General features: G+C 53.4%; 1 protein-coding gene across 1 annotated transcript in view; it reads left to right on the top strand.

Annotated features, from left to right (window-relative positions):
- DOC2B (double C2 domain beta) overlaps positions 1-23,989 on the top strand; it is a 30,316-nt gene that overhangs the window by 1,649 nt on the left and 4,678 nt on the right. Inside the window, exons 2-6 of the mRNA XM_059380347.1 lie at positions 6,795-6,874; positions 9,713-9,787; positions 12,176-12,285; positions 12,455-12,581; positions 15,087-15,244. Of these exons, the coding sequence (XP_059236330.1) occupies positions 6,795-6,874; positions 9,713-9,787; positions 12,176-12,285; positions 12,455-12,581; positions 15,087-15,244 (550 nt within the window). The remainder of the gene's footprint in view (positions 1-6,794; positions 6,875-9,712; positions 9,788-12,175; positions 12,286-12,454; positions 12,582-15,086; positions 15,245-23,989) is intronic.

Below are 23,989 nucleotides of genomic sequence, written 5' to 3' on the forward strand. Positions count from 1 at the left end.
AGCCGCGTCACTCTCAAATCGGCCACACCAGCCCGGCCCGGGAGGTGGACCTTTCTGGGCACGGGTCTCTCGCGGGTTTAGCCGAGGGACGCTCGGAGGGGTCCTCCCGCGTGCAGTGCAGCGAGGGTGGCCGCTCCTGGTTTGAGGACTCATGTGGGCCTAGGGCCAGGGGCCTGGAGCAGATCATGTGTCTCTGGAAGCTGAAGGTGGAGATTACCAGCACCACTGGGGGAGGTGGCCTACCTCTCATCGTCCTACCTAGGGAGGCCTGTCCGCCCTCCGCCGAGGGGACTGTCCCTTGTGCGCTTTCTTTGGGCCTGGATCTCCTCACTCTGGCCGGCACCGGGTGTGCTGAGGCCTTGCCCTCCCGGGCCTAGAGGTGAACAGTCCTCTCCCTTCACTTTCCTGCCAGATTTGGGAAATTGGATCGGGAGAGTTTATGCCCTCAGGGCTGTGCCCGGATCTCTCCCACCACACCCCCTCACCCTGCTCCTAGCACCCTGGGCACATAGCACCCCCTCATCTGCTGTGAATCTGGGCAGGCCCTAACTGGGACCCAAGTCACCCCTTTGGATGCCCTGAACCCAATACCACCTCCACAAGAAAGGGTAAGGAACTTGCTACCCTTCCAGCATCTTTCCTGCTGGACCAAGAGAGTGAATGGGGCAGGACAGAGCTTCCACAGGAACTCCAGGCGCCCCTCCTGGTGCCACCAAGGGCCCTCTGATGACACACTGTTACATGGTGAGAAATCCTGTCGTTTCTTTGGACTCTCCCTAAACACCCCACCCCTTCCCGTAAGAAGGAGGCCCGAAAGTCCCAAACTCAGGCCACTGCCTCATCTCCAGCCCATCAACTCCAGTCCTTCCTTCTCTGAGCACTGTCCCAGCAGCAGAGAGTGGGGCAAAGGGGAACAGGACCGGGGCTCGGGACCCAGGGAGCTCACCCATCCTCACAGGGAACAGACTCACTTGAGCTTGGCAGCGCAGGGCCATGGGGGACACAGCCTTGCCCGCCCAGACGGAAGGCTGGCCACACTCATATCACCAGGCAGTCTGCTGAAAAGAGCTAAGGAGGAGGGTGTGTGGCTGAGCCAGGGCCAGCCTGGGCCCCCTCAACCCCTTCAAGGAGCAGCCCGCCCGAGTCTTGGATCCCATCAGCAGCTGAGCAGACTTTGCAGGCACTGGAACACAGAAATCTAGGCTCCTTCCTGTGGTGGGACCAGGTTCTACCACAGAACCGCTCCCTAGCCCATACCCAGGCCCGGGCCCCCTCTAGGCTCTGACAACCAGATCCCAAGAATTAGCCTAAGTGATTCAAGCCAGATGGTTCCTTACGGCTTTAGCCAGGGTTATGCTATTTGCTGCCCTAATTATTGGATTATCTCTGTTCTAACAAAAAGAAATTAGGGCGGTTGCTCTGTTGTCCAAGGCTGAGAATGAAAGACTTTTTCTACTCGACCCTTTCCCCCACCTTCTCTTTAAATCTTGTCCTTAGTTAAGTCACCTCAAGACCCAAGCATCAAATTCACATGTTCCAAACTGATCTAATAGGGGCCAAAGGCAGTCAATGTCAGGGTTAGACGTGTCCTCCCTCCCACTGGTCTATAGTATGGGCTGGCCAAGCTGGACTCCGCTGCCTGCTGTCCCCCAGCCGGGCCCTGGGCCCCACCATCTGCACGTGTCCCTCCCCTGCCCACCGTCTCCCGCCCAGCCTCCCCCTGTGGAAACCCAGGTCCTTCTTCCAAGCTGTAAGGACTAGAATGTTTGGATTGCAAGTAACAGAAAGTTCCAAGTGTGATAAACCATGGGGACATTTGGGATCATGTGACACCCAGATAAGCGTAGGCAGTGGCTCGTTGGCATCCTCAAAGGCGATGGCTCTGTCTGCCTCTCCCCTCGGCCATGCTCTGCTCTCCTTAGGGTGTCCTCCCTCCTGGTCCTGGATTCCCGTTTCAGGTCCAGGTGTCCCATGAAACCATAAGATCTTCAATTTGACAAGGACAAGTTTCCTTGCCCATATCTCAGTTGAAAAGCAAGGAAAGCTCTCCCAGGGTCCGCAGGAGACCTGTCCTTCCGTCCCATTGGCCAGAATGGCATCACATGCCCATGCGGACACCTGCCTCTGCGTGATTCATGCTGGGTGGGGTCAGGAGTGGTGCCGTTGGAGGCAGGGATGGAGTGGAGGAAGTGTTGTCCCCAAGGCCCTCAGCTGGGAGTGGTTCTCAGTCCCTGCTGGCTTTGCATCCCCTTCCGTGGAGCCCAGACATGTTGCTCTCAGACCATAATTTTAGGTACTCAACATTATAAGACCAGTTGTATGTCAGGTACTATTCGAGATTCACGGATGCCTGAGACTTGGTCTCTGACAAGAGGGAGTTCAGGGAAACCGAGATGAGCAAGAAGCCCAGCGGTGACAACAGGGAGGCAGGAAGCCAAATGGGAAGTGCTATTTTGCAGAGTTTACCCATAGAGAAGGCTCTGCTCTGAGCCTGGGAGAAAGGAGGAAGCAGGCTGGCTGAGTAGGAGGAAAGAGAGGTGCTCCTGGTGGGGGGACTGCTGTGTGCAAGGGTAGAGGTAGAGGAGACAGCCCAGCAGAGGTGCCATGGTCAAGAGGCTGAAGAAAGGGGGAAGATCCATGTTGAGACCAGAGTGGTCATATCATAGAGGCCCTTGAATGCTACACCGAGGAGGTTAAACTCAGTCCAGGAGGCAGTGGTGAACCTTTGAATAATTGAAAGCAAGAGAATGAATAGACTTCTGAGGGCCCTAAAGTTCTAATTCTCTGCCTCTGAGCTCCAGGGAAGCAGGGACAGATGACTCATTCTTTTTTGTACCCCCTGCAGTGCTTGGTTTGGCGCCTCAGTTTCCCCAACTATGAAATGGTTTCAACTCAGGCTTGACCAATTTTCTGTGGTTCTGTGCCACAGTTTTTAAAAACTATTTGTGAGGCTGACATTTTTCTTACGGAGAGAGAGAAAGAAAGGAAGAAAGGAAGGAAGAAAACAACCAGCACCGATTTCCTATTCCCAAGGGTATACGGGTGAGGAAGGTTCAGGTGCAAACCAAGGTCAGAATGATGCTGTCAGTCTCCATCAGCAGAGTAAAGGGGTATTTGGCCTTAGAGGAACCGACAGGGGCTTGAGCCTGATTTTCTCTGAATTAGCCCCATTAAAGCTCTATAATTATCGACAGGCGGGTGACAACTCTCCAAGGCCCATTAGTGACCAACCCTCATTATTTTTCCAAGGATGTAAACTTTGGCCAGGACACGTGATTTCTGTGGGCGGAGGGCAGGACCCTGTGTCTCATGCAGACAAGCCCCTTTGCCTGCCCTTTGGGGCCTCCTCACCTGCACCACAAGCCCACAACTACGTATCCAACTCAGAGACCCCTCTAGGATCGCAGCCCAGCCACTGCCCCTCCCCCGCGTCCCTGAGAGCAGCTTTGCTTTTCTCTGTTTCTCTGTGGCATCCCCCTAAGATTTCAGCTTTACAAAGTAGCAGACAAAAAAAAAAAAAAAAAAAAAAAAAAAAATGTTGGAAGCCACTAGGCTTAAGAAAGGAACTGTCAGGATGGAAGTGAAGAGGCCTGGATTCTGTGTCTAGTTCTGCTGGGCCGCCCTGACCAGGTCACCTCCCCTCTCTGAGCCTCATTTCGCTGAATGGGAAATGAAGACATTGGACTGTAAGATCCCTAAGAGAGCTCCACCACCAGCAGATCTCTAAAAATGGTGACCGTGCTTCTATTAATAAACTATTATTTCTTACAAAACCTCCATTGAGTTTAAAAAAAAAAAAATCACACATTGTGTGAAGGGGCGCTGGGTGCGCTGTTCCTTCCTGGGAATGGATGACGGGTGTCCGTTTCACCGAGCCGCGTCAGCCCTCCTTAAACAGGGATGCCTGCGGCGTCAGCAAAAGGGGCTCCTCTCTTCTCCAGGGTCTGAGTTTCCCAGTGGGGAGAAGGTGACCCCCACCATCTGGCTGGCTAGCCTTCTCTGAGAGCGGGAAATGGGCAGGGGTTGGAGGGTGTGTATCTTAACACATGGGCATCACCAAATCCCGAGCCTGTGAACAGCTGGAAGGCAGATTGGTTTGACGGGACCTGCCGTGTGGACTGAACATGCCCTCTTCGCTGATGTCACGAAGGGCCCTCCGCTCTGGAGGTGGACGTCTTGAGAGAACAAGTCATGGGTAGGCCTGAACGGAACCGCAGACCGACCGACCGTCACGCCAAGCCGACAGCTTTGGAAAATATTGTCTAAGCATGGACCTGGAGAATCTTGGGCCCATGGCTGTGTTCGCTGTGACAGGCATGGGGGGTCCCTTCCGGCACCCCCCACCTGCCCGCCTGCAGAGGTGGGAGCCCTGATATAGGCCGCAGAGGGCCAGGTACGGTTGGCACCAAAGCACATGGACTCGACTCAGGAAAAGCAACTTGGGCTCTCCTCAAGGCCTATTGACTCAGAGTTTGGGCACAATTCTGGCAAGTATTGGCACCTGGTTGTGTAGAAGAAACAAGTGACTATTGATAAAGGCAGGCGGGCTACTCGTGCAATCAGAGGCAAGTATTCTAAGAGGAAGTTTCAAGCTGATGGCAAAGGAGGAGGCAGAAAAATGGAGAAAACCTCAGAAAACCTCGTGCTGGGGATCCCTGGATCTGGGCCGCCACCGTGATACCCAGAACGGTCGTCGTGGTCATAGCGATGACTCAGGTCATGCAGGAGGGTGTAAGGGACCATTTGTATAGTCTCTTCACAAAGGCGGGGAGGGAGTGATCCACTTTGTAATGAGTTCATTCCAGAAGGCGTCTCAGGGGGCAAGTACGGTTATCTAGGAAAATCCCCTGGATGGGTCTGCTCCTTCTGTAATTACGTACTGAGCATGTTCTGTAGCCCAGGGGCTGTTACAGCGCGATGCCGTGAGGCGGATACTATCGTGTCTCCATTTTGCAGATGAGGAAACTGAGCACAAATGCTGTCTAAAGTCACACAGCAAGGAGGCATGCGGCCAGGACTTGACCCCCGCCGGGGTGAGGTGTCCGAGGGCCGGTCTCGGTACCCTACATGTGCAAGGACAGAGATGAGCCAGGTGCCTTCCTAACCCTGTCTCAGGAGCTAGGGAGCAAGACATGCAGCTCAGTGCCCGCACCTCGGAATAAAGGGCAGCTCCACGCACATGGGCCTTCACTTGCCCATTTCTCCGCAAAGCCAAATGCTGCCATGCTAGCACCGCCCCCTCCCACCCCCACCACCCCCACAGGATCCCAGGGATCTGTGGGCCGACAACTCAGCTCTGGCCTTGGCACACAAAAGCAGCCATGGACCAGATGTAAAGAGAAGAGTGTGGCTGAGCTCTGTGTGAATCTAGAACCATGTTGGGTGCCCCTGGCCTGAAGAACAGAGCCCCGCCCTCCCCCCAGCCTCCGCCCAGTGCCCAGCCCCCCTCCTCCAACCAGCCTAAGGTCTGATGCCCCTCCCCCTGGGCACCCCTATGCGCTGGCCGACTCATACTCATCTTTCATGGCCCAGATGAAGCATCACCTCCTCTGGGGAGCCTTCCCCTGGTGGCCCCCATTCACAGCCAGGCAAGGCGTATTTGAACCCCTTTCACTCCTGGTTCACCAGACTCTGCTAGGGCTGATTCTTTTCATCTGTTTCTCCCATTACGCCATGGGGCAGAATAGCATAGGATTCCTTGGGGCAGGAACCCCGCCTTAGGGATATTTTCATCCCTGGAGTCCACCTGATTATGCTAAGGCTTGGTAAAGAAGAATGGATGAATGAATGAGTGGATGCCAGTTGAGCAGCCCAGCAGTCTGGCAGGATCTGGGTTTCTAAAGACTTCCTGTCAGTGCGCAACTTGCTGTCCAAGACTTGCCCCTGAGGCCTGCCCCCACACCTGCAACCCCCGCCCTTACGCCAGGAGCCACAGGAACAGGACTGGCCACAGCTGCCCTGTGTGATTGCCCCCGAGGGCTACAGGTGCACCCAATTACCACTGCACGCTCCACGCAGCCCTAGGGAATCGACTGCTGCCTCTAAGAGGCTGGCCGGGAGCAGGGCCAGGACCTAGCTGCCTCCTTGCTGCCTGCCCTGGATCCCCCAAGGGACCAGAGAGACTGGGGAGCTGCAGTCCTGAGGGTTGCTGGGGGTGGATCAGCCAGTCAGCCCAGCTAGGGCCCCAGGGCTTCTCTCAAGGCCCTCTCACACAACCCTTGTGACATTTTTTTTTTTCCCCAAAATATTTTATTTCTTTGACAGAGAGAGAGAGTCCGCAAGTAGGCAGAGAGGCAGGCAGAGGGGGAGGAGGAAGCAGGCTCCCTTTCTGAGCAGAGCGCCCGATGCCGGGCTTGATCCCAGGACCCTGAGATCATGACCTGAGCCGAAGGCAGAGGCTTAACCCACTGAGCCACCCAGGTGCCCCAACTTGTGACATTTAACAGGTCAGGGAAACCAAGGCATGGACCAAGACTGACGGTTACACAAGGAGGGCAGGAGGACAGAAACCTTTAGCTGAGTGTACGGGGAAGTACAACATTGGACCAGCCACAGGCCAGGCACCCCAGCACCATGCAGGGGCTGAGCCCCCCTCACTGAGCCTCCACTTCTCCTTCCTCTGGAACCTGAGGGGGCTAGTGCTCACTTCCCAGGGCTGGTGGGACTGGGGCACTGAGTGGAGGGCTTGCATGTACTAGGTGCTCTGCTAATGGCAGGCGCTGTGCGGCTGTGGGTGGGTGACCCTCCCCCGCCCACTGGGTGGCCGATGAGTTACCTGAGCCCTCTGTCCGCAGCTGCCCTGGGCACGCTGGATTTCAGCCTCCTCTATGACCAGGAGAACAACGCCCTCCACTGCACTATCAGCAAGGCCAAGGTAGGCCCCCGCCAGCCCCCACGGTCCCCGGGGTCCAGGGCCCTGGGTGGAGGTGAGGGGCTGAGGTCCGAAGGCCTGTTCTCACCACCGGTTCCTGTCCAGGCTCTGTGGCATCTGCTTGTGGGTGCAGGGCAGGGAGGGAATTCTTTTCCAATTCACTGCTCTAAAAAAAACCCTGCTGGATAGACCTTCAGGGAAGGAGTAGAGCAAAAAAGCAGGAAGAGAAAGAGAAGGAAGGCGGAGTAGCAGGGGGCAGAGCTGGGGAGGGGCTGTGGGAAGGGGGCGGGAAGGGGAGCGGTGACTGGTCTGTCCTGGTGGCCAAGTGGGGGGTTGGACTGGTTGCCTCTGGCCTCCTGCCATTCCCAGCACCCCAGACTCCTCCAGGCAGGAGAGTCCTCTCCTGTGGGCTCAGGGCCCCAGTCTGGCTCCTGGGTCTCTGGGCCTGAGCGGGAGCATCTCCCCCTTTGGGCTGGTGGGCCTCAGCTCTCTCTTTAGCCATGCTGTTCGCTTCGCCCCCTGCATCCATCCCTCTGGGAGGAAGGTGCCAAAGTTGATGTTCTCGCGCAAGGTAAGGGCCGTAGCGCGGCCTAGTGGGACTCCCAGTAGAGCCATGGAGGGGTCTGGCTCAGGCTCAGAGCAAGGAGCCTCCAGCAGAGCCGCCTGGGCCCAGACCCCACGGTCCATCCCAGCTGTGTGCTTCTGTGCCCCTCAGCACCCTAGCCAGGGCTCTGCCCACCCTGAGGGGCCGGCTGCCTGGTTCTGTGTCCCATGTCCCCACCCGGCCTCCGCCAGCACACCCGGACCGCCACTGTGGTAGACAGCGGTGTCTGCTTCAGGCACCCCAGAGGCCCCCACCAGCTGTCCTGGCCCTGCCCTCCCCTCAGGAGCTGCCTGGGCTGTGAGGCCAGGGCTCCAGACCTGCCTCTTGGGAAGGAGCTGAGAACTGTGACTCCAGGGCAGGGGGCCAAGGTGGAGGGCAGCCTGCAGGGCCCGGGCAGAGCCCTTTCCCTCCCCTTCCCCCTAGTTTTGTAGAGGTTGTCCAGGCTTGGGAACTGGGAATGGGCATCTGCTGCCAGGCACCCACCATCCCAGACACCAGGCCCCTTCTGTGCTGTGTGCTCTCCCTTCCCTACCCAGGCTCTAGAAGGGCTGTGGGGTTGGAAGGGGTGGGGCACACGTGGGTCTCTGTGTGCACATGAGTGTCTTTTGGGGTGTGTCACTCAGGGCCTTGGAGGTGGGGGAGGAGAGAACCCCAAGCCATAGAAGGGCCCTGTTCTCCAGGTCATTCTCTGCTGAGTTCCCGTTTTGCAGGGGTGGGGCTGGTGCAGGCATGGGAGGAACGGCGGCCAGGCCCTTCTTGGCCACTGCCCTGCAGGGAAGCAGAACCAGGTTCATCACCCTGCCTGGGTGGTGGCTGCAAGCCCTGTAAGTGCTCAGTCCCAGCCGCCGTCCTGGAGGACTGCCTGGTGGCAGGGGCCCAGCCCTGCCCACACAAACACAGACACCCTGGAGCTCAGGCCCAGAGGGATGGGACAGTGCTGACCACCCGGCCAGTCCTGGGCACGTCAGGGACAGGTGGTGAGGGAGAGAGGAGGGATTTGAGTCTGGGAGGGCCACCTCCTTGCCATGGGGGCACACGTGGCCATGGAGCCCCAGCAGCTCCCACACAGCTCAGAGAGCCCTACACTGATCCTCCACCACCTTTCTGGCATCTTCCAAGGGGCCTGACACGTGGGGAAGGGGCACAAATGGCCTAGGGCTAAGTCCTTTGTCACCATCGCCACCTCTACTCCTGGACCACCTCTGGGAAGTAGGAACCAGTAACCCCTTTTATAGACCATAAAGCTGAGGCTCTGGGGACAGAGCACCTCCACCCCTTCCCGGCTAAGCGAGCAGGAGCAGGGATCTGGGCCCCAGTCAGCCTGGCTCTGAAGCCTGCATGCTCCTTCCCAGAAGCAGAGCAGCAGGGGGGATTGGAGGCCCCAACCTCCTGTCTCAGCCCCTTCTATTCCCCCTCGCCCCCCCTGCCGCTCTTCAAACCAAACCAAGGTGGGGGGTGAGCGCCTCCGTTCTCCTGGGAGGCTGGCTGGGCAGTTCTGTGATGCTGCTGCCCCGCACGCCTGCGAACCACCGCAGAAGAAAAAGCACAATTTTCAGAGCTCAGAGCAGTCATGAGGTCAGCTAAGCCCCCGTCTGTTCTCCGTTCCCTTGGTTCCCTGGCTGTGTGCGCTTGACTGGTCGTTCCGCGTTAGTGAGGGGTGCCATCTTGTGGAGAGACCCTCCGTGGCCAGCCACGCTGTGTGGCCTCCTCGGATTCAGGCCAGCAGGGAGCTGTGGCAGATCCAGAGAGAAACTGAGGCTGGTCTCCAGGACCCAGAACCTTTTCCTGTGGTAAAGAGGGGAACCTTGGCGATGAGTGGACGGAGGGTCATGTGGACGTAGGGTCAGTGAGGGAAGTCCCCATATTTGGGGAGTGGGGGGAAGGGGAATCTGGAAGAAAGAAGGGCCTCCCCGAAGCAGGATAATGAGGACCTCCTTCAGAAAAGGGGGAGTCACTTGGCCTCCACGAAAAGGAGACTAGAAAGAGAAAGGCTGGTCTGACAAAGACACCCTGAGACCCCTGTCCCAGGGCCAGGACATTTGGGGGGAAGGGGAAGCACACCAGCACTGAGCCATCTTCCCTGTTCTGAGAGCATGGGCTGCAGGGGACCTCTGAATGGACCCAGCCAGGAGGCCTGGGGACAAGGAATGCGTGCCCTGCGAGGCGCCCGGAGGCCCTGGCTGCTCTCTCTATCTCCAGCTCCCATTTCACAGCTTCTGCCGTTCCCCTCCACTCAGGGCCTGAAGCCGATGGACCACAACGGGCTGGCAGACCCCTACGTCAAGCTGCACCTGCTGCCAGGAGCCAGTAAGGTGAGGGGTCCGCCCCAGGGCCTGCCAAACAGCACAGACTGTGGTGCCTGGGGCCCCCGCTGAGCTCGGCACGCACAGGGAGGCACACACTTCCCGTGCCTGCTCCCAGACCAACCCAGCTGATGGGACCTCAGTGACTTACCACCACTCAGAGCACCTGGCCAGCCCCACAGCCCCCAGGCTTCCTGGGACCCTCCAGTTGGCACGACTTGCCTGATGAAGTGGGGAAACCCTCTAGAGAATTCTAGGCCAGCATTTTATAAGAAACAGACTGGGTTGGAGGTCACTATGTGTGGGGGAATAAAGAGCTCTGTGGCCAGATAACACCAGGAAGCCTTGTTAAACAGGTTCCTTTACTCTAGGACTTATCAGAGCCTTTAACATGTTGATGGGCCGCCCCGTGATACCCCACAAAGGGGGATGGAGTGGATAGATTCTGCCCAGTTCTTGCGCCACAGAACCCTTGTTCCTATACTAGGTGACCCAGCAGCCCGACCAAGCACATGGGGTGCCTAGGAAAAAAATCTTTTTTAAAGAAAAGATTTGCTATTAAACAAAAGCATCAAGGTGACCTTCAGCACTGAAAGGTCAAAACTGTTTAGACATTCTTACATGTGTCTTACAAGTCAGTGGTGTTTAAATCTTAATTTCTTGGGAGGGAGGGTTAGATCATCTTTTCAGAGTTGGGTCTGGGACCCGCACTTTTCAAGGGGCAGGTTATGTGGACCCCATTGCTGGGGAGGGGATGGGGGTCAACGGGAGACTAGCAGCTTTGCTTCTGAGAGATCAGAGGGAGGCAGGGGGACATGGGATGAAGGACATCGGAGCGTGAGGAGCAGAGCCCAATGGCTGATGGTCTCATCCCAGCCTCTTTCTAAGACCGAGAGCTGGGGGATCCCTTCAAGTGGGCTGATGATAAGAGTCTGTAATGGGAATGCCGTCCTAGGCAGAGGGCCCCCTTGCCACGGACTCTTCTAGGCCAGATGAGTAGCTGGGACCCGAGTTGAGTCCGAGGCCCAAACCCTCTGGGCCAGTGTGTAAGGGCTGAGGCTCCCCACCAGTCCAGGAGGGCTGGTGACATCGACAGGTGACATCTCCGGGAAGGCAGAGCGGTAGCCCAGGGAAGCTGCTCACCGCTCCAGGCCTCGCTGGCCCCCTGTTGCAGGTAGGAGTCCCCAGGCTGTGAGAGTAATGTGACCAGGGCAGCGTCCCCAATTCAGGAGCTCAATGGCTGTGAGTCCCTAGACTCCAGGCCCCTAGAACAGGCAATACCAAAAGACTGAGTCCTAGGGACCCTCACACACAGACAGGATTCCCCCCATAGGGCAGTGGTTTCTACAAAGCAGGCTTCTAATAAAGAAGGTCCCCAAAAAACCACGCTGAGAAAGAGGGATGATTATGTCCTTTCCTACAGCAGGAGCCTGGAGCTCACAGAGGGGGAGTAAACTGCTAGGCTGTGTGGAGCTCCGGCAGGTGACATAGGTGCGCAGAGTCTGAACAGGCAGGAACGTGCGGAGCCCAAAGACCAAGAGTCCGAGAAGCACAGGGGAAGGAGGGGAGGCAGTGGGGCAGCTGGGACATGCCATCCCACAAGCATTTTCTGCCTGCACAGAAGCAAGGAGATGTGTGGGAGAGCAGCCCCAGACCCTCCTGCAGACCCCCCGCCCCCCCAGCACACAGTTGGGGGCTAGCAGTGGGGAGCCTCTGGTATTAATGTTCCGGGAGCTGCCATTATCTCCCAACTTTTAGTGGCTTGCCACACACGTGTCCTGTCTTCCAGGGCTGCGGGTTGGAGGCCGGCCCAGCTCCGGCATGGGTCAAATACGCTGTGGCGGGGCTGCCGTCCTGTCGCGGGGCTCTAGAGGAGAAGTGATTCCCATCCTTTTCCGGCATGGAGGCCACCCGCATTCCTTGGCTTTCAGCCCCTTCCTCCATCTTCCACACCAGCGCCTGTCTGGGACTTCTGTCCTTCTGTGTCCCTCTGACGCTCCTCTCCTGCCTGCCTCTTCTGCTTTCCAGGGCCCTGTAATCACACTGCATGAGGCCTGCCCCTGCCCAGGTCACCTGGATAATCTCTGTATTTTAAAGTCAGTTGAGAGCGCCTGGGGGGCTCAGTTTGGTTAAGTGTCTGCCTTTGGCTCCGGTCAGGATCCCAGGGTCCTGACATTGAGCCCCACATCAGGCTCCCTGCTCAGCAATGAGCCTGATGCTCCCCCTGCTTGTGCTTGCTCACTGTCACATAAATAAGATCTTTAAAAAAAAAAAAAAAAACGAGTAACAACCTTCACTCCCCTCGGCACATTCAGTTTCCGGGGACCAGGCAAAGCCATCCAGGGCCGTCATTCTTGAGCTCCCCTATGCCAAGAGCACCTTTTCCACTCTCACCAGGCAAATAAACTCAGAACGAAAACTCTCCGAAATACTTTGAACCCCACGTGGAATGAGACCCTCACTTACTACGGGATCACGGACGAAGACATGATTCGAAAGACCCTGCGGTGGGTGAGGGCCCCAGACTCCTTGCTCCCCACACCCCTCACCTGCAGGGCCTTGCCCTGCCTCCCACTCCCCCTCCAGCCCCCCCAAAATCCCTACGGACATTGGAAGCAAAGTGGGAGCACCCCCCGCCGTGTGTCTGAAGAGCTGACCGTGCCTCCTGTCCCCCAGGATCTCTGTGTGCGATGAGGACAAATTCCGTCACAACGAGTTCATCGGGGAGACGCGTGTGCCCCTGAAGAAGCTGAAAGCCAACCACACCAAGACGTTCAGCATCTGCCTGGAGAAGCAGCTGCCGGTGAGTGGGTGACGGGGCCCCACGGGCCATGCGGGGCCCTCCCTGCCAGGAGCGCCCACTCGACGCCTGGCCTGGCTTCAGGTGTGGGGGGAGCAGACCAGAATGCCCGCCCTCACGCAGCCTGGGCAGCAGACCAACTCCAGACGAGGTGAATGACCCAGGCAGAGCCCATGTGAGACAGTGAGCGGGGTCACGAAGGAAAGCCTGAGAGCTCAGTGGTTTCAATGGCGGTTCGGGGGCTGCTCCTGGCAGAGAGCGCAGCAGGTGGTAAGCCTGTGGGAGGCACAAGCAAGACGCCTGCTGCGGAGGGCCGGGGGTGGATGGGACTGGGTCCTAGGAGGGGGCGACCAGAGGGTGGGCAGGGGAGCTGGGAGCAAGCCATGCCTCTGGGTGAGGCCGGGCAGGGACAAGGGTTTCTCACTATTTTCACCGGCTCTCTCCGGGTGCAGGCTGAGAAGGAGAGGAGCCTGAGGGTGCGGAGGGCTGTGAGGGGATGAACCTGACCCAACCTGGGCTGGAGCCCCAGCGGAGGGAGAGAAGTGTGGGATCCTGGCAGAGTGTGCTGGCAGATGAGGCATTCCCAGAGTGGGGGGGGGGCAAGCACCTGGACAGATGCGGGGTCACTCATTGCGGAGGAGCAGCTGGGGAGGTCCGGAGCTCGACTAGAACAGGATGGGCATGAGGTGCCTGTGAGCTACCTCGAGGAGACAGAAAATAATTCTTGCCTAGAAATTGCAATTTTTAAAAAAATAATGTCAAAAGCAATCATGTTTCCTGTTGTCTGCAGCAGCTGAGCCCACCCAAACACGGTCCATCTGTGTCTCCCCTCCCTCCCCCTCGCTCCTCCTCCTTCCCCCTCCCTGTTCCCATCTCTTGGGAGGCCTGGCCCTGTTCAGAAGGACTGGGAGGCATTGACCAAGAGGCCCCAGGGTCCTGACACCTTCCAGCAGCCCGGTGTTCAGGGCACAATCCTCTTTTTAGGACATTTTTCCCTCCTAGAGGCCTGGGCAAGGGGAAAGCTCAAGAGGATAGAGCCCAGTGGCCAACCTGTCCTTCCCTGGTGGGGCCTGGGCACTGGGACATGTGGCTGGGGCAGGCTGGCCAAGTCAAGCCCTGGGAACAAGTCGGCCTGAAGCCAGAATCCCAGCTCTGCCTTTTTGCATAACTTGATCAAATTTTATTCCCTTGTCACATTCTTTCCTATTCACAGACATTTGTATGATGGGTATAACCTTTTTTAGTTTATTATCTGTCACTAACCAAAACCCAGTTTTTCCAAATGATCTGTGTCACTTGAAGACACCATCAACTCCTACTGTAGTGGTGTTGGAGTTTTGAACCCCAGCATGACACACAGCTGTGTGGGGACAGGAGCGCGCAGGGGTGTGTGTGTGTGTGTGTGTGTGTGTGTGCGCACATGTGTGTTTTTTCGGGGATGCAGAATGCGTGTGCGCACAGGTATGTTCCCGCACGTGGCTGGGTGGGAATGTGGGCTTGCCTTGTTTGAATTTGCTCGTGGCTCATCGCTCTGGACCCAGCAACATATGGTGACCGCGGGAGTGCAGTTTAGGGATTGCCGTGACCGTAAAGACACTTCGGTGATACATTTTAGACTGTGTGGTCTGTGAACATTAGTCCTCAGTGAGGACTGAACAGCGCCCAGTTCCACGGGCTTCCTAGGAAATGACCCAGTGTATAATGTTCTATCCCTAGAAAGACGGTTGAAAACACTCCTGCTTGTTTATGATGTTTAATTTTCACGCTGCCCCCAAACTAGCACGAGATCACTGTTTAGGGAGACTATCCACACAAAGCCCTAGGCCAGAGGGGCGGGTCGTCCAATCTCGCATGCCCAGTCAGGTCCGTTTATAACAGCGGCCGGCCCTGAGAGGGGCTGAGGCTTCATTTGAACTCAGAGTAAATGCAGCGTCAATTAGTCGTATCTGCTCCGGGTGTGGGAGTTGGGGAAGGTGGCCCTCCCTTGGCCTCCCAGGAGCTCCACCTTCAGAGAGGTGTAGGCATGGCTCCTGCCTCTGAGGAGCCCCATGGGGCATCACGTTAGTGACAGAGGACCATCTGGGCAAAGGGACATGGCTGGGACTTCAGAGAGGCCCTTATAAGGAGGGGCCCTTGGGGCTCTAGCTGGGGGTGTCCAAGGGTGGACGGAGTAAGGAGAAGGAGTTCCAGAACAGCAGGAGCCAGGCGGTGGAAAGTGGCCTCAGGAGGGTAAGGAATGGAAACTCTCAGGGTAGCTGGGGCACCTCCAGCTGAGGTCTGATCCCTGAGGCCTAGACAGCCCCTACTTGTCTCCCTGCCCCCCTTGGGGTTGGCAGTATGTCAAAGCTCTGTCTTCTGGGTGCTCCCCAAGGGGGCTGCAGGAGGCACCTGCAGGGGGCTGAGGCCAGGGTGACTGGCCTTCCCAGCCCCAGGACCACCTCAGTCGCCCATGGCTGAGGGAGGGCATGGGAGCAGGTGAGGACCGCCAGGTGTCTTCCTGCCCAACAGGTGGACAAGACTGAAGACAAGTCCCTGGAGGAACGGGGTCGGATCCTGATCTCCCTCAAGTACAGCTCACAGAAGCAGGGCCTGCTGGTTGGCATTGTGCGCTGCGCCCACCTGGCTGCCATGGACGCCAACGGCTACTCGGACCCCTATGTGAAGACGTGAGTGTGTGGCCCAAGCCAGCCATCTCCTTCCCCCATCCCCTCAGCGTAGCGAACACTGACGGCGCCGGCAGCACAGCAGGCAACTGCACCCATGGGGCCATGTCCTCTGCTGTGCTCCTTTGGCAGCACTGTGGGTTCAGGCTGGTCAGCCCCAGTTCACAGATGAGGAAACTGAGGCCTATGGAACTTGAGTGGCATCCCAGGTCATACAGAGAGAGTAGTTTGCTCCAGACTCTGCATTCAGACCTCACCTTGACTATGACCTCAGGAGGGGCCGTAGCAGGCTGGAGGAGAGGGTGGGCCTGGGCCAGGAGATCCATGAACACGCTCCACCGGGACACAGTGCTGCCCCTGGGCACCCAGCCCCATGCTGCTGCCGCGGGTGTTGTCGCCCACCCTCCTGGCGGGGCTCCCGCTGGTGCTGGCGAGAAACTCGAAGTCAGGGACCTGTGCGAGGCAACAGGGGCCCCAGGTGAGGCTGTGGTCCTTGCTCTGAGAGGAAGGCGTGTGCTGTAGCCCTTCAGAGAAGAAGGAAGCAGGCAGCATGGCGAGCACCATCAGTGCTCTGGGCCTTCCGCAAGTAAAAGATGGATATTATTCTGGGTTCACAGTGAGACTTTCTTGGAGGAGGGGACACAGGGAGGAAGTTGGCTCCACGGAAAGGAGGTATTCCTGTTTAGGTAGAGGAAGAAAGGAGCTAAGACACAGCAACAGGGATGACCTTGGCCTGAGGGGACAGTGAGGAGCTCCAGGTGCCGGAGGCCATGGGAGGCCAGGGCTCCCGACTGCATGACTCTGGGGCTACCATTCCCGCTGGCCGCTGTTCTCTGTCAGTTTTAAAATCCTACTACAGGGGCACCTAGCTGGCTCAGTGAGTGAGTGAGTGATTCTTGAGCTCGAGGTTGTGGGTTCGAGCCCCATGCTGGGTGTACAAACTATTTTGAAAGATTTTATTTTATTTTTTTCTTAAGGATTTATTTATCCGACAGACACAGCGAGAGAGGGAATATAAGCAGAGGAAGTGGGAGAGGGAGAAGCAGACTTCCTGCCGAGCAGGGAGCCCGATGCAGGGTTCGATCCCAGGACCCTGAGATCATGACCTGAGCCTAAGGCAGACACAATGACTGAGCCACCCAGGTGCCCCAAAGATTTTATTTTTAAGTAAAGAAATAAAATCCTGTCACAAAAATGGTGCTGCCACTTTGGAAAACGGGCTGGCAGTTCCTCTAGAAGTTAAACATGTAGTTACTGTGTGACCTACCAATCCCACTCCCAGGTACCTACCCAAGAGACACAGACACACCTGCCCACACAAACGCTCGCGCATGCGCGCTTGTAGCAGCATTATGCGCAGTAGACAGAAGGCAACCACCTAGATGTCCATCAACTGACGATTGGAGAAACAGCCACAGGATGGAATGTTATTCAGCTATAAAAAGGAGTGAAGGGGTGCCTGGGTGGCTTGCTCGGTTAAGTGGCTGACTTGATTTTTGGCTCAGGTCCTGAGCTGAGGGTTGTGGGGTCGAGACCCTTGTCAGGCTCCACACTGGATATGGAGCTTGAGATGCTCTTTCTCCCGCACCCCATCCCCACATTGTGGTCACTCACTCTCTCTTAAGAAAATTTTTTTAAAGAAGTGAAGTCCTTATTCATGGTATAACATCTCTGAATCTTGAAAAGATTATTGCAAAAGATTATGCTAACTGAAAGAAACCAAACACAAAGGACCACACCTTACATGATTTCACTTATGTGAAAGTCTGAAATAGGCAAATCCATTGATGCAGAAAGCAGATTAGATTAGTAGTTGCCAGGGGCTGGGGGAGGGTGGGGGTGTGGAGAGGGAGCACCTGGATTTCTTCCTGAGGAGAATAAATGTTCTAGAATTGACTGTGACAACTGCACAACTCTAAATGGACTAAGCCATTCAGTTGTATGCTTTAAAAGGGCACATTCTACAACCTCTGAATCGGATTTTCCTAGAGCTGTTACTTCTTAAAACTCCAAGGTCAAGGGGCGCCTGGGTGGCTCAGTGGGTTAAGCCCCTGCCTTCGGCTCAGGTCATGGTCTCAGGGTCCTGGGATCAAGCCCTAAGCTTTCTGTTCAGCAGGGAGCCTGCTTCTCCCTCTCTCTCTGCCTGCCTCTCTGTCTACTTGTGATCTGTCAAGTAAATAAAAATCTTAAAAAAACAAAACAAAACTCCAAGGCCACCAAGCCCAGGAGCAGTGCCAGGTACAACAGGAAGCTGACTGGGGTCACTGGGGGAAGGCTGTTCCCCACACATGGCCCCAGGAGGACTACCAGCTTTCCACATTAAAAAAAGGGCGGGGGGATTGGGTCCCCATATCAACCGTTTGCAGAACCGTGATTCCAGTGGATTAGAGACCACTGTGAGGAAATGCCATGACCATTCCAGAGATCAGCAGGAGACACTTTACAACCATTGGAGGGAAGGTCGGTAACACCCAGTCAGCAAGGCCAGTGTACACTCCCTCGGACTGCATGATCTCCCCTCCAGGTCCGTGTCCTAGAAACTCATGTAGGGGTGAAGTGCTGTTCACGGTGGCATTGCCATCGTGGCAGGACACCAGAAACAGCCAAGCAGTCGTCGGCAGGGGAATAGTCGTACATGCATATAATGCAGTCGCATGCCGTTGGGATGGATCCCTTCAGACTGGGTGAATGAACACGGACCGCTCTCCAAGCGTACTGATCCCAAGAGCAGGCTCCGGAACAGTACGCACAGTATGAGGCGGCGTCTGTACATCTGTGTATCACAGACTCTGCAGAGAATGCCACAGTTGCCGTGTCTCTGGGGCAGGACGGAGGGCGGGCAGCAAAGTGCCCGCATTTGTACTTGTGATGCTGGAGTTCCCATTCGGAAGGAAAGCTAATCCAAAGCCAAAATGGTGGTGAAGTTTTAAAATCTGCTCCGTGTTCACCTGCCCAGGCTGACAGGACTTGCCTGGTCCTGGGCTGGATTAAAAGTTGGGTTCCTTGAGGTAGAATTTGCACACTGGAGGTTTCTCCCTTTGTGGAGGTCCGAGGATGAGGACGTGTGCCATCTCGTTCCCACCACCACAGTCAAGATGCAGAACCTTTTTTTCACCCAAAAAGCTCCCCCAGCCCCAGGCAACCACTGAGATGTTTTCTGTCCCGATGGCTTTGCCTTTTCCAGACTTTCTTATAAAAGCAAACTGCGTATGTGGCCTTTTGAATCCAGCTGCTTGCATCCACGTGGTTCTCTCCAAATACCCGTCCGTAGAGACACCACAAGTTGTTGCTCAGTTCGCTTTATGTGGAAGCACATTTGACTTTCTTTTTCTTTCCTTTTTTTCTGGTGGGTGGGGGGGTGGGTAGTGTTGACACACAACGTTCCATTCATTTCAGGTGCACAACATAGTAACTGGACCACCCTACACACTGCGCTCTGCTCACAAGTATAACTGACCTGTCACTATACAACACCGTCACCGCCGCACTGACTGCATTCCCAGTGCTGCGCCTTTCATCCCTGGGCCTATTTCATTCCAGAACTGAAAGCCCGTGCCTCCCACCTCCCTTCACCCATTTTTCCCATCCCTGTGACCACCTCCCTCCCCTCTAGCAATCACCAGTTTGTTCTGTGTTTATGGGGGTCTGTTTATGCTTTTTTTTTTTTTTAAGATTTTATTTATTTAGGGGTGCCTGGGTGCTCAGTGGGTTAAAGCTTCTGCCTTCAGCTCAGGTCATGATCCCGGGGTCCTGGGATTGAGCCCCACGTGGGGCTCTCTGCTCAGCAGGGAGCCTGCTTCTCCCTCTCTCTCTGCCTCTGTGCCTCCTTGTGATCTCTCTGTGTCAAAAAGAGATTTTATTTAGAGAGGGAGAATCCCCATCAGAGTCCACACTGAGCACAGTGTGACTCGGGGCTCGATCTCACCGCCCGGAAGTCACGACCTGAGCCACAATCAATAGTTGGATGCTTAATCGCCTGAGCCATCCAGCCACCCCCTCCCCTTGGTATTTCTTGAGGCACCTCTAGATGCTTTTCCACAGTGGTTGCCCCGATTTCCATCTCCACCAACAGTGCATGGAGTTTCCTTTTTCTCCACGTCTTTGTCCATACTTGTTACTCCTTATCTTTCTCATACTGGTCATCCCGACAGGCGTGAGGCAACAGCTCCTCGTGGTTTTGATCTGCATCTCCCTGGTGCTGTGTGATGTCAAGTATCTTTCCCTGTCTGTTGTCCAGCTGGGTGTTGTCTTTGAAAAAACAGACTATTCTGCTCCCTTTTTCTTCGGCTACTTTTGGTGCTGAGTTGCATAAATTCTTTATACGTTTTGGTATTCAGCCTAACAGATATATCATTTGCAAATATCCTCTCATTCAGTAAGTTTCATTTTGTTGATAGTTTTCTTTTGTTTGATGTAGTCCCAGTAGCTTATTTTTGCTTTTGTTTCCCTTGCCTAAGGAGACATGTCCAGAAAAATGTTGCTAAGGCTAAGGTCGGAGAGATTGCTGCTTACATTTTCTTCTAGAAGTTTTATGGTTTCAAGTCTTATATTTATAAGTCTTTAACCCATTTTGAGTTTTTGTATGTGGTGTTAAAAAAAAAAAAAGTGGTTCAGTTTTCTCGGCACCATTTATTGAAGAGACCTTTGTTTTATATTAATTGACCATCTAAGCATGGGTTTAATTATGGGCTCTCTATTCTGTTCCATTGATGTATGTGCCTGTGTTTGTACCAGTACCATATTGTTTGTTTTGGTTTGTTTGTTTTTGCGAGCGTGAGTAGGGGTTGGGGAGGCAGAGGGAGAGAGAGAATCCCAAGCAGGCTGCACACCCAGTGCAGAGCCCAACATGGGGCTCAATCTTATGACCCTGGGTTCACGACCCGACCTGAAATCAATCCAAACACCTAACTGACTGAGCCACCCAGGTGGCTCAACGCCCTGGGATTCTTTTCTTTCTTTCTTTCTTTCTTTTTTTTTTTTTAAGATTTTATGTATTTATTTGACAGACGGAGATCACAAGTAGGCAGAGAAGCAGAGAGAGGAGGAAGCAGGCTCCCTGCTAAGCAGAGAGCCCGATGCAGAACTCGATCCCAGGACTCTGGGATCATGACCTGAGCTGAAGGCAGAGGCTTTAACCCACTGAGCCACCCAGGTGCCCCATCTGGGATTCTTTTCTTAATTTCTCTTTCTGCTAATGCACTATTAGTGCATAGAAATGCGACAGATTTCTGTGTATTAATTATGTATCCTGCAACTTCACTGAATTCACTTATTCTGGCAGTTCTTTGCTGGACTCTTTAGAGTTTCCTCTGTATAGAATCATGTCACCTGCTAATAGTGACAGTTTACTTCTTCCATAACAGTATGGATACCTTTTCATTTCTTATATGATTGCTGTGCCTAGGACTTCTAGTACTGTGTTGAATAAAAATGACAAGTGCCCTTGTTTTGTTCCTGATCTAAGAATAAACACGCTCAGGTTTTCACCAAATATGATGTTAGCTGTGGGTTTGTCTTGGAGTGTCTTTGTCTGGTTAGGGTATCAGGCTAATACAGTGTTCACAGAATGTATTGGGAGACTTTTCTTCTTCCATTTTTTGGGATAGTTTAAAGAGAATAGGTGTTAACTCCTCCTTAAATGTTTGGTAGAAATCACCTCTGAATCCATCTGGTCCTGGACTTTTGTTTGTTGGGAGTGATTTTTTGATTGCTGATTCAACTTCATTACTAGCCATCGGTCTGTTCAGATTTTTATCTTTTTCATTAGTTTTGGAAGATTGTATGCTTTTCAGAAACTTACTGATTTCTGCAAGGTTGTCTAATTTGTTGGCATGTAATTTTTCATAGTAATCTCTTGTAATCATTTGTATTGCGGTCAGTTCCTTCATTTCTTTATTTTCCTTTTTTCAAAAATTATGTTAGTCACCATACAATACATCATTAGTTTTTTGTTGTTGTTGTTTTTTATTTGTCAGAGAGAGAGAGAGCGTGAACACAGGCAGACAGAATGGCAGGCAGAGGCAGAGGGAGAAGCAGACTCCCTGCCGAGCAAGGAGCCCGATGTGGGACTCGATCCCAGGACGCTGGGATCATGACCTGAGCCGAAGGCAGCTGCTTAACCAACTGAGCCACCCAGGTGTCCCCATCATTAGTTTTGACGTAGTGCTCCATGATTTCTTTTTAAAAGATTTTATTTATTTGACAGAGAGAGATCACAAGTAGGCAGAGAGGAAGGCAGAGAGAGGAGGAAGCAGGCTCCCTGCTGAGCAGAGAGCCCCATGTGGGGCTCGATCCCAGGACCCTGGGATCATGACCTGAGCCGAAGGCAGACACTTAACAACTGAGTCACCCAAGTGCCCCTGATTTCTGTCTTCTTAAATGTAGAGTTTTTTAAGTATTTTTTTTTTTAACTTGAGAGAGCAGGGGGATGGGCAGAGGGAGAGAGAGGAGAGAGAGAGAGAGATTCCCATGCTGAGCGTGGAGCCTGACATGGAGGTCCATCTCACAACCCTGAAAGCATGACCTGAGCTAAAATCAAGAGTCAGACACTTAAATGACTGAGCCACCCAGGCGCCCCTTAAATGTTTTGTGGCCTGACAGATAATCAGTCCTGGAGAATGTTCCATGTGTGTTGAAAAGAATTCTGAAAAGAATGTGTGTTGTCTTGTTTTTAGATGGAAAGCTCTGTACATGTCTGTTAAGTCCGTCTGGTCTAATGTGCCATTGAAAGACACTGTTTCCTTATTGATTTTCTGCCTGGCGATCTACCTATTGATGTAATTGGGGTGTTAGTCACCTACTATTATTATATTACTTTCTTCTTTATGTCTGTTCATATTTGCTTTATGCATTTAGATGCTACAATGTTGGGTACATAGATATTTATAACTATTGTATTTTCTTGTTGGATTGACCCCCTCATCATTTTAGAATGTCCTTGTCTCTTCTTAGTCTTTGAGTTAAAATCTATCTTGTCTGTCAGTAAGTATTGCTACCCCAGCTGCCCCCCTACTCGTGCTCACCCTCACCCCTGCTTCCATTGCCATGGCATATCTTTTCCCATCTTTTCATTTTCGGTCTCTGTCTTTAAATCTGAACTGAGTATCATGTAGACAGCATATGGATGAGTCAAGTCCTTTTTATCGATTCTGTCACCCTGTCTTTTGATTGGAGTATTTAGACCATTTAGACTTAAAGTCATTACTGATAGGTGTGCACTTACTGCCATTTTGTTAAGCGTTTCCTATTGGTTTTTGTGAATTTCCAGCTATTGATGACTGCCTACAGCTGCTAAAGAACAGGTGTTTGTGTGGATCTGTCTTCATTTCTCTCTCCCACCCCAGCTTCCTTCAATACCTATTCTGTAGTGTGTTTATATTGAACTAGTATTATTTATGTAACAAGAATCAGTAACGAGATACCACTTTTTGCCTTTCAAACCAGCAAGGATTTTTTTTTTTTTTTAAATACCTAGACATCTGTACCTCTAATTCCCTTAACCTAGGTCACTTTTCCCTCCCCTCTGGCAACCACCAGTTTGTTCTCCGTTTATGAGGATGATTCTGCTTTTTTGTGCATTTGCTTTGTTTTTCAGATTTCATATGGAAGTGAAATTATAGTGTTTGACTTATTTCACTTAGCATAACACCCTCTAGGTCCATCCATTTTGCCACAGATCGTAGTATCTCACCCGGTCCTACGGTTACTGCTGCAGTGGCTGTGCATGTGTGTATACATGTGCTTATACAAACACACCTACATATGCTCTGTGTGTACAGACACATATATGTATACACACATGCACACATGCGCCACATCTTCTTTCTCCATTCAGCCATCAGTGGACACTTGGGTTGCTTCCATCATTTGGCTGTTACATATAATGCTTCAGTAAACACAGGAGTAGATATAGCTTTTTGAATTAGTGTTTTCATTTTCTTTGAGTAAATACCCAGTAATGGAATTTGGTGCTTCTAGTTTTAACCTCTTGAGGAGTCTCCATACTGTTTTCCACGGTGGTTTTCCACCAATTTACATTTCCCACCAACAGTGAATGAGGGTTCCCTCTTCTTCACACCTTTTTTTTTTTTTTTTAAGATTTCATTTATTCATTTGACAGAGTAAATGAGCACAAGCAGGGAAAGCAGCAGGCAGAGGGACAGGGAGAAGCAGGCTCTTGCCTAGCAGGGAGCCCAATGCGGGGCCTGATCTGAGGACCCTGGGATCATAACCTGAGCTGAAGGCAGACGCTTAACCATCTGAGCCACCCAGGCGCCCCTCCTTGTCTCCACATCTTTGCCAACACTGGCGTCTTGTCTTTTTGATACTGGCCATTCTAACTGGTGTGAGGTGGTACCTCATCATGGTTTTGATTTCCATTTCCCTGTCGATTATTGGTTTCATGTATCTGTTGCCATCTGTATGTCTTCTTTAGAAAAATGTCTTTTCAGGGACGCCTGGGTGGCTCAGTTGGTTAAGCAGCTGCCTTCGCCTCAGGTCATGATCCCAGCGTCCTGGGATCGAGCCCACGTTGGGCTCCTTGCTCAGCAGAGAGCCTGCTTCTCCCTCTGCCTCTCTGTCTGCCTGTGCTCACTCTCTCAGACAAATAAATAAATAAAATCTTTAAAAAAAGAAAAAAAGTCTTTTCAGGTTCCCTGCCCATTTTTAAATCAAACTATTTGGGGGTTTTTTTGATATTGAGTTGTATAAGTTCTTTATATATTTTGGGTATTAGCCCCTTGTCTGATA

Source organism: Mustela nigripes, chromosome 16 (genome assembly GCF_022355385.1).
Source record: "Mustela nigripes isolate SB6536 chromosome 16, MUSNIG.SB6536, whole genome shotgun sequence".
NCBI classification, from domain to species: domain Eukaryota; kingdom Metazoa; phylum Chordata; class Mammalia; order Carnivora; family Mustelidae; genus Mustela; species Mustela nigripes.